Genomic DNA, 10,285 nt, shown 5'->3' on the forward strand with positions numbered 1-10,285 from the left:
TAAAGATTTAAACATTACCCAGATGTGGTGTCTCACTGAAATGTGGTGGATTGTGTCTCACTGAGCTGCTGACCCACAAATAAACGGTTCAACGTTCAGTTTTCCATCGAGTCGAATTGTGCTGGGAAATCACGCAGTGGGGATAAAGGGGAATACCGAGTCAGCACGCACAGTTTCACTGGTGCAGTCGCTGTGTTTTTTTGTTTGTTTGTTTTTCATCACTGGCAAAGGGTAAAAATGTACAAGAAATACCTGTACTGCAATGAAATTAAATAATCTGAATGAAAAAGAAAAGTCCGGAATAACATTAAAAAACAAAAACGAAAAAACAGCTTGTGTGTTTATTACATTATACATTAATATTTCATTGTATGAAACAAATTCAGACAAAGAGCGGGAGCGCAAAAGCTTCATTCAAACAGAATAAAACCACAGAAAATCGTGCCGTGTAGCTCGTGGTAAAATACATTGTTCATGGCTGATCTTTCGGGGAACATAGGCCACGTGAAGGCTGTTTATTTCGTTTTTTAATTGTTCGTATTTTCATTATGACCCACTGCACACGTTTCATTCTTTTTGGACTGCATATTTACTGGCAAACAAAAAAAAAAAACAGCTGAAAAAGCCTTCACCTCACATCTCCTTTGGACGCATATGGAATCACGTTAAGTTTGGGGATTTTTTAAAAACTTCTTGTAAGTTACACCTTAACAGTTAAACTGTCCAGTCAGCGTCCCCCAGAACTGAGATGCATCCCGAGCTGAGACAAACCAGGCGTTGCACTGCTGAACCGACTCTTCAGCCCCCTCTGAATGTGCGCCTCCACACCGACACCCTGGCTTTGCCTTTCTTGTAAGTGGAGAGGCAGGCCGGAGTAGACGGCCGACGGAGCCAGGTAGGAGGACCTCCAGGGCAGAAGAAGATTATTACACACAGCCGAGTGGTTCAGCTGGGGCACCAGCCAGTTTTGGGGTGGGTACGAGAGCGCAGAGGCATGGTGGAGAGTGTCAGGAGAGGACATGATTGCTGAGAAGGAAGAGACGGGTGGGGAAGATACACTGGGAGAGATGGGGATTACATCGACGGAGGAGACCTGGCGCTGGGCATCCACTCCTACCTCCCCTGACCTTCCGCTCCCTAAACTATCTCGGAGCGAAAGGACACCGGAGCCGGTGAGAGGAAGGATGCCTGGCTGTGTCCCACAATTGCGATGGCTTAGTGGATTAAAAAGACCTCTAGTTGAGCCAAAACAAGGGAGCTTGGACTCATACTGGTTCAGTGCAGTTTCCTGTTGTCGCACAGCCCTGATCCCTGCCTGGAAGAGAGAAGGGGTGTGGGGAGGTATGGGCGACAAGGGCAGAGTGGGCGCTAGGACAGGCGCAGTTGATGTCGCAGAGGGAGAGGGTGCTTTGGTTTTTTCTATGCTCAGGGTACTGATGTACTGCAGGTTAAGGACTTGAGCCCGCAGCTGGGCGTTCTCCTCGCTCAGAGCCAGTAGCTGGCCCTCTATCATCAGGTCATTCAGCCTCCTCTTCTCCCTGGACCGCTTGGCCGCCTCGTTGTTCTTGCGTCGCTTGTCCCAGTAGCTGGCATCTTTCTTATCGTCTGGGATCATCTCCCTCTTCCGGCGCGTAACGGGGGTGAAGTGGCTACTGTAGGCCTGTAAGCGCATGAGACGTCGAGCCAGGAGGGAGGACCGAGTCCCAGCCAGGAGCCGAGGCTCCGTGTCCGTGTACCCACTGCTCTCAACTGAGGAGGAAGGCTGGCAAGGAGCATCTGTCCCGGCACCGTCAGGGCTTTTCGGGGAGCTCATGACACTAGTGGAGGGAAACAAGTGTCAGTCAAGCAGCATGCATACATCCATGCATCAAGCATAAATCTGACCCCGTTAGCTGCACCTGAATCACCTAAAGCAATGATTGCTGCATAAGTTTCGATTCATAACTAATGCTGAGAAAAATCTGCGTGAATGAAACTCGTTTACGTTTATTTTGAGCATTTTTGAGTTGAATGTACTTCAGACATTTGACGAAACGCGTAGTTTACTGACGTTGAAAGGCGAGTTAATAATCTGTAAATTCAATGTGCATTAATCTAAACAGCCTTACTCCACCACAACGTTAAATGATGTCGGCACATACGACAGTGTCGGTGCCTTTTCATTTAAAACAGTTTCTAACCTTCTTAAGATTAAGACAGATACATTAAAAGTTAGCCTCGAGGGAACTTTACGCGAGCATACTGAATGTGAGCGTTCACGTTTTAAAGCCTTAGAATTAGACAGCGTCGTAAAGTTGAACTGACACTGACCTGATTGGAAGGATGACACCTGTGGGACTGTTAGAAGCCGGGACTTTGAGCGTCTCTTGCAGCTCTGCAAACACACACACACAAGAAGAGCGACATACAGTTTTACGCGCAGCACTTGGAAAAGTGACTTAATCTTTTTTAAGTTTGTGGGTGTTACATGGGGTGAAACAGAGAAAGGGCTGAACTTACCATTCACTCACAATCAGCGGTGATGTGGAGAGCAGAGCTGCTGGGCGGTGCGCACATATAGGCCACACGGATAGCCAATCACACTGTGCTGTCTGTTTCATTCTGTGGAAACCGATCTGGCAACTTTAACTTGGAGTGCGGAAGTCCAAGAGAGCTGTGTGTGGCCACGATCTAACCAACAGGTGTTACTGAAATGAGTCGATTTGGATCAACCGTCCTACTTATTACTTTTGTAAAATTACAGCACATCGGTCGACGTGTCTAGAACAGTCGCACTGTGACACCACTGTTCAGTAAGCTTTACTCATTAGTAGAAAACATGGTTTGGTTTACGACATGATTATGTTTGACTTTGAGATTTGTTTGACATGTATTTATCTATTTGTTTTGAATGACGTGATGAAATGAAATAAAACACTGAAACAAATCCCAGAAAGCACGAGCTATATTTAGAGAGATTTAGAGATTTTTTTTCTTTTTTTCTTCTTCTTCTTTTTTTTTTTCATTAAAAAGTTCGCTCCGCATCACGGTGTTGCTCAGCATGTGGCGCATCTTCTCAAATGGAGACTGCGGGAACTGTAACAAAAGCTTTAACTTCTCATGGATTTTGCACCTGTAACTCCTCCTTAAATGAAGGTTATGGCGCACATAACTGCTAATCACGTGCTCACAGTTAAATTTCAGGACGGACTTTGAATGGGTCCAGTCATCCACTAGTCCAGCCTCAGGAAGGATGCAGGGAATCACTAAAGTCCAGATTTGTAATTTAGCGTTCCCTGTATTTTTTATTTTTTTTTAATTAGACAAATCACATTGAAGGATAAATTGCCGGTCAGTTTAAATTCCTTTTTGCTATATTAAAAGGAAAATTTCAAGAGGCAATTCCTGCTGAATGCTTCAGATTGTGGGAATTTCTTTTCCCATTGCTGGATTTGCTCATTCCAGCCATCTGATAAAGCAGGACTTTAGAATCTGTAAGCACCATCTGTGCCTTGCAGTGTTAATGTTTTATTCTAAAATGTCAGGACGTTGTGGTCATGTTAACATGACCACAATACACACACAACTCTTGTTCACTTCCACACGTGTCTACAAAAATAGGTAGCTGTACAGTGAGTATTTTACACATACAAATCTACTTTAATAAATGTGATTCGTTAAACCCTTTTTTGTGCCTTTGGTGAGTCTCTCCCCAGTATTCATCTATCCATATTTAATTTAGTCACATGGTGTGGAATTCCATTTAGTTATGCGCCTGATTTTTATTCTAGCTTTTTCAATGTCACTAATCTTCACTGGTGCAGACAGACGTGATTCCCCACATCTCTCATTCTTCTCCAGTTGTTCGTTTGTGTTGTATTTTTCCATTTAAGAGTGTGTTAAGGTTCACAATTGAGGAGGGAGAGTACAAACCACTCTTGGTCCAGAGGATCTTGGTCAAGTGGCAAATCCACCTGTCCGTCTATTGGTGAAAAAAACAAAATGTTTCATAACACAACCAAGAAGGCTGTTGTTTGAATCCTGCCTCACCCGAGCTGCCAGAGATGAATCACTGTCTGCAGGGGACAGGGGCAAAGTGCACCAGGGTACATTAGGTTGTCTGCGGAGAGCACTGAAATCTCCAGCCTGGCAGCTGCCTAAGCATTAACAAGTTTGAGAAGCACAGGTGAAACCTAATGATCCACCTCTCCTTTTCTGTTCACATTCTAATTGTAGTCTGGGTATTCTTTTGAAAGGCTGCAAAAGAGCAGCTTCTCGCGAGAAGACACAGAAGCCGAACAGCAACCAGAATGGAAAACCACACTGTACAACATCACTCTTCTGCAGTTGGTGCTGAAGACTTCTTTGTAGCGTGCAGAGTGAGGGGGCTGTCCATATCACAGGGGGTGTCCTATCAGATGTGTGTTTGTTAAAAACTCCAGTAGAGTTTTCTGTCTGACTCATCATAACCGCATCAGCCACAGTCGCTCATGTTCCAACAGTCTTCTTTTAGTAAGAACGTTGTCTCCAGATTTTTAAAGACATAGTACCTGTCAGGTTGTATTGGTTCCCGGATATTAGTTTGATGGCTTTGAAAAGAGACAAACTATCATGCACAGAAAACACAGAAACAAACATGCGCACACACATATACATATATGCAGGTGAAGACTACAGTGTAGCCTCAACTTGTAGCAGTAACAGGAAGCAGGTGTTATAAATATGATAGCATCCAAATTATTAATAAATACAGGGCTGATTTCTTTTTAGACAGACAGCGATCCAATTTACTCGACTGTGTCTCTCAGCACTGTGTGAATCTGGACCTTTTCGAGGATAGTTTATTATCACTGTTAAAAAAAAAATGCATGCTTAGAAAACATTGTGATATGAAGGGCCTGCATAATTTGGTGCACTCCCACGTTTGTGTGTGGCAACACCCACATCCTGACTGCATGTTGCAGATGATTCTTTTATGTGGATTACTCAGCGCCAGCAGTATAAGTCCTGTTGGCTTTATAATGCTTCAGTGTCTAATTGAGAGAACACTTCTGAACGTTTGACCATTATCTGTATTTCTTTCGTACCAGTGATTGCTCGACTGACATCATGCTGCCGGCAGCTTTGATTTTTATCGAAAATATGGATGCAGAGGGCCTTCAAACATTTGTTAAAGGCTGTATTCCTTTTACCAATAAATCTTTTGAAAAAGCTAATGATTTAGTCATTTCCAGGTTTTAATTACCCAGCCTGTGCACCACTAGTACATTTATCCTCACAGACAGGATTTCTAATTAATTTCGTAAAGGATTCATGAATTGTTTAGACAGCTGGCTGCAGGCTAAGAAAGAAGGATTCTCAAACAGATGTTGATCACATCCGATGATTGTGACAAAGAACACCAGTTGACCTCTATTCCTTATTCTTCTTCTTTCAGCTGCTCGCTTTAGGGTTTACCAAAGCAGATCATCTGCCTCCATTTCCTCCTGTCCCAGCATCCTCCTCAATCACACCCACCCTCTGCACGTCCTCCTTTACTACATCCATGAATCTTCTCTGAGGTCTTTCTTTTTTCCTCCTGCGTGGCAGCTCAATCTTTATCATCCTTTGTCCAATATATCCACTCTCCCTCTTCTGCACATGTACAAAACATCTCAGCCTTGCTCAGCTTTTCTTATTTTGTCTCCAAACTGCTCAGCCTGAGCTATCTCTCCTGATCGCTTCCAACAAAAATCTTCAGCTCTGCCACCTCCAGCTCAGCCTCCTGTCTTTGTGTCACCGTCACCATCTCCAAACCATACATCACTGCAGGTCTCACTACTATCTCCTAAACCTTCCCTTTCCTATTCAACCCTGCCGGCACTCCTTTCTTGATCTCTCTCATACTCTCTCTGTTGCTTTGGATGGTTGACCTCCGCCAACATTCCCAAAACAAGAATCTGTAGGGCTCCTTCTTTCCTATAACATGGTGTGACGCATCAGCTTTATCCATCTGTCCAGCTCTGCACATCACCTTTGTTCTCGAAAATCTGTGCTCACTCTCTAAGATTGTGTTAAGCAGTCTGGTTAAAATGTCCACTGCCCTCTCTCCAAAACACCTCCATACCTGCAGAGGTATGTCATCTGCACCAACTGCCTTTCCACTCTTCCATCTCCTCATAGCTGTCCTCACTTCCTCACTACTAATCCTCTGCACTTCTTGATTCACTAACTGTCCTCTATTCATCCATCCTACTTTCTCATGTTCTCCATCTATCAGCTCCTCAAAGTGCTATCTGCACGCATATGTTTCGTTTTCATCATGGCACAAATCTGAACACATGCGCTAATGTTAATATGCATGCACAAGAATATGACAGCCCAGTCTGCGTTCAACTTTGTGAGTTGTTCAGCTCACTAGAGAATTCCAGTCTTACCAAATCTGTTTTTAATGCCTTGTAGATTAGAATTTTGGGGTACCACTCACTACAAAGCCCTGTAAATCACAAATGCACTGTGGACAGATAGAGATTATGATCTTAGTGACTAAGAAAGAAAGAGAAGTAAATGTTCTAAAAGTGTGTTTACACTTTGCTAGTGTTCACCAGGTGCCAAATGCATCTTTCCACAAGTGCAACAAGTGTTTTGCACATACGTGCCTCCCCATCACTCTCCTCGTCATATGTCTAAATGAGGTTGTGAAAAACACAAAGACAAGTGACCTACTGTCTAAATAAAAGAATCAGTGAATTTGAGCTTTACTACACTGGCCATGCGCACAGCAAAAAAGGAAGTGTGATAACTGATGTCTCTTTTGTTGTTTTTGGCACATTACGCCACAAAGAGAAAGTTATTCTGCTTGTTTTTGTCTTTGTCTTTACCTTGTGCATTAAAAGTGTATATATGTATATATTCTTTCTTCCTCATACCCACTTTAAGTGTTACCATGACCTTTCTAAATGCCTCAGACAGTTGTACATAGACATTAGTTTTGTTGGGAGAGCTTGAGTTGTGTTTTCATCTTCATGGTAAATGAACTGACTCTTATATAGCACTTTTCTACTTGACCTAAGCACTCAGGGCACTTTAAACTTGCGTCAAAATCCTCACTCCTACAGAACCAGCTCCTTAATCACAGCGTTGCCTCATCTGAAAGCATACTCTGCCTCATTGTCCTTTGTTTTTTACACTATTTACAGAAATGAACATTGTGCTGTAGTTACCAAATCTGTAAGCTGGTTCACTGAGGTCATTAACCCATCAGGAAAAAGATTTACTGAGTCTGGCGCTGTTTTTCTGTAGACTTACACAGTTTACCGGCTAGAAAGAATGCCAGTTTAAAGCACTTCTGTATTGTTTTCTATAATGGAGGTTAGGGGTTCCATTACCCTACTCCTATATCTATATAAATGCAGTGGCTCAGGAGTAGAGCAGGTCAACCACTAATCAAAAGGTTGGCTGGGTTGGGCAAGAGCCCCATGTTACAAAGAAACACTTAAAGATCGGAAAAGGTTCTTGTGTGGATGGAGGTGACCGGGTGCGTGAGGGTTGTAGAAATCAGTCCGTTCCCAATACGATTCATAGCATAAGCTAAAGAAAAATCTACACATTTATTGTTTGCGATTGAGTTTAGTTAATATTTTTAAGCATTATTCAAGCGATACCTGTAGGAGGTGAGGAATCAGAGACGGAGTGGCCATCCTTCCTGTGTTGAAAAGAAAACTTTACCAGAACTGCAAGTTTGTTGTAGACTGTAGTCTTCACCAGTGTGTATGTGTGTGTGTGTTTTTTGTGCATTAATATTAGGAGCTCAGTTACCTCATGGGTAAATTAGCATGAAAGATAAGGAGAATTTAGTCAAGCTATTTTTAATATTTGTAATTACTTAAAGCATACTGCTTCTGATATTGAATTAATTATAGAAATTTGTACAGTGTATATAAATAAATATCTATTGAAGTCACGCTTGTTTAAAAGTATTGTTTCAGCATTGTGTCTCTTAGTTTGACCTCAAAGCGTCTTCCAGTGAAACTGACATCATTACTTTTCAGATCACCACTCTGAGTCTCTCGGGTGCTTTTGGACATGTGTGATATGCGTGTGATAACGTGTGATAAGATATCAAATACATGTGTCCAGGATGACATGAGGAGTGTTTTTAACTGTAACTCGTGGAAGGCTAGTTTTGTGTGGCCAGCGAGTAAAATTTGGTGTTGGAAATGAGCATAAATGGTCTCGCTTATATATCGATGTGTTTATTGGTGGTTTGCAATAGACAGGCAGAAGCTAGAAAAAAGGAAAGTGACCTGTGATGTAATGCTGGGTTTTTTCATCTGCTTGTGAGGGTGTTTATCAGCTAGGTTAAAGTAAGCTAAGTGGGGTTTTTCTCTTGTTGTTGTTGTTGTTGTTGTTGTTATTATTGTACAGGAATAATAATATGGAGATTGATATGAGTATAATAATTCCACTTTAACTCAGGCACAACTCATATTCCTTCGTTAGTGTCTGTCAGGACGGCTGTCTGAATATGCAGGCAGCAGACTTTAGCCAATGCAGAGGTCAAGGAGATCCCTTTATGTGCAGTCCTAAGAAAAAACGAGTTGTATCTGTTATTCCATGGCAGGGGCTAAGCTAATCGAGGGTGACTTGTGATTAATGCTGAAACACTCGAGGATTCCAGGGCACACAAGCGATGATGTGTGGAAATGAGCATAAATGGTGGAAATTTCAATAAATGGTCATCTTTATCATCAAAGTCACTCAAACGTCACTCAGAGCTAGTGCCCAGATAGATAAGATGTAGAAAAAACATATGGCTAGTGGAACTGTTTACCACTACTGATTCGTTTAGACAATACTACTGTAATAACTTTGTCATAATGATGAATTGAGTAAATCGTTGGACACGTGGGCCGTTGTCTCAAAAGTACTGCGAGAGAGAATGGAAAGATTTTTTTTACAGTGTTTTTACTTTGAGGGAGTCACAGTACAAACTTGTTATATTATTTGGTTGTTTTTCAAATCAGCTCTCGCCCAGGTACCCCTACTTTAAGCAGCACCCTCCAAACCACAGTTTTACCATTACTAACGTGTTTCAGTGCACCCACACAGTTCACTTCACTGTGATACCACCAGGTGAGTCATCACTGGGGCGGTTAGTTTAATCAGTTTGTTCCTGTAAACTTTGATGTTGTTGTTGTTGTTATGTCAGCCCTACTCCCCGCACACCCCCATTCCCCTCACACACTCACACACACGCAGACACACACAGATGTTTTGCTTTTAACAAGCTCCTGTCCCCTTTGCTTTGCTCTGGTTCTAACCTGACCTATTTAAGGTGAGTTTGTATGTCATATCAGACCCCATGTCTTCTGCAAACCCCTCCAAGGAGGTAATTTGTGTGATTGTTGAGGTTGATGTTTGCTGGCCTGATTCCTACTCCTTAATTCACAGCTCAGCTGTTAACCACTTTTTACAGGAAGTTGAGCCTCAGCGAGTATGAAGAGGATATCGCCTCCTCATACTCGACTGCAGTGTGACTTTTGTACAGCGTCACATGACAACTTTACAGTAGTAATGTAGGCCCCTGAGAAATAAGGGCATTGTGTAGCTTCCCACAACATGGGGCTTTCTCACACTTACTGTGCTGTTGATACATGAGTGGCCTGAGGATCATGCACTGCTGAGATCCTGTGAGATACAGTAGAAGATGAGAACACACATAAGCTCATTAGGCATGTAATAAAAGCTCTGGGCGTTCCCCCCCCCCCCCCCCCGACTATTTGATAAATAGCGCAGTGATAATGAATGTGTCTGTTTTGCCACCTGTGGTTTTAACTGTCAGTGTAAGATTTGTATAAAGTTGTAACTGTGATGTGTTTAAAATAAAAGTCAGCCTAAAACAACCTATCACTTTGCACCCTTGCTTTGTCAAGTAGCAGCAAAGTAACTAACTTATTTAAAAGTATTTCAGTCATAATCTGCCATTTTTAGAGCTCAGCACATCAACCATTATAATCTCCTGAAACGAGTTGTGTGTTGATTGCTGCGGTCGTTATTGCAGTGTTTAGCCCCCTTCGGGTTTAGCAGTTTGCATGTTTCCATTTTGTATTGAGCAAGATATGAGGAAGTTAAACTTGTCATCTGTTTTTCTCACTAACTACCGCAGTAAGACTGTGAATCTAACAAGATGCAATCTAAATAGGGTTTTTTTTTTTAATATTAAGTGATGTCTTTATCTATTGGTCACTTCTGGGTATTTAAAAGGTGTTAAAACAAATAAAGGGATCACTAATGTTTACAGAGGCTGGTTCTTGTTGGCAGCTAG

At 42.4% G+C, this 10,285-nt stretch overlaps 1 protein-coding gene across 1 annotated transcript; it reads right to left on the reverse strand.

Moving 5' to 3' along the window:
- Positions 1–263: 263 nt before the first annotated feature.
- On the reverse strand, positions 264–2,651 carry LOC147301370 (uncharacterized). Its single transcript, XM_086282907.1, has 3 exons — positions 2,500–2,651; positions 2,311–2,374; positions 264–1,817 (listed from the first exon to the last, which is right to left on the reverse strand). The coding sequence occupies exon 3, from the start codon at positions 1,811–1,813 to the stop codon at positions 728–730; it is 1,086 nt and encodes a 361-aa protein (XP_086139033.1). The 5' UTR covers positions 1,814–1,817; positions 2,311–2,374; positions 2,500–2,651; the 3' UTR covers positions 264–727.
- Positions 2,652–10,285: the final 7,634 nt, after the last annotated feature.

Source organism: Aulonocara sp. 'chitande type north' Nkhata Bay, linkage group LG23 (assembly GCF_057382095.1).
Source record: "Aulonocara sp. 'chitande type north' Nkhata Bay isolate Kocher_YH1m ecotype deep benthic linkage group LG23, A_spYH_male_GT1.1, whole genome shotgun sequence".
Taxonomy (NCBI): Eukaryota; Metazoa; Chordata; class Actinopteri; order Cichliformes; family Cichlidae; genus Aulonocara; species Aulonocara sp. 'chitande type north' Nkhata Bay.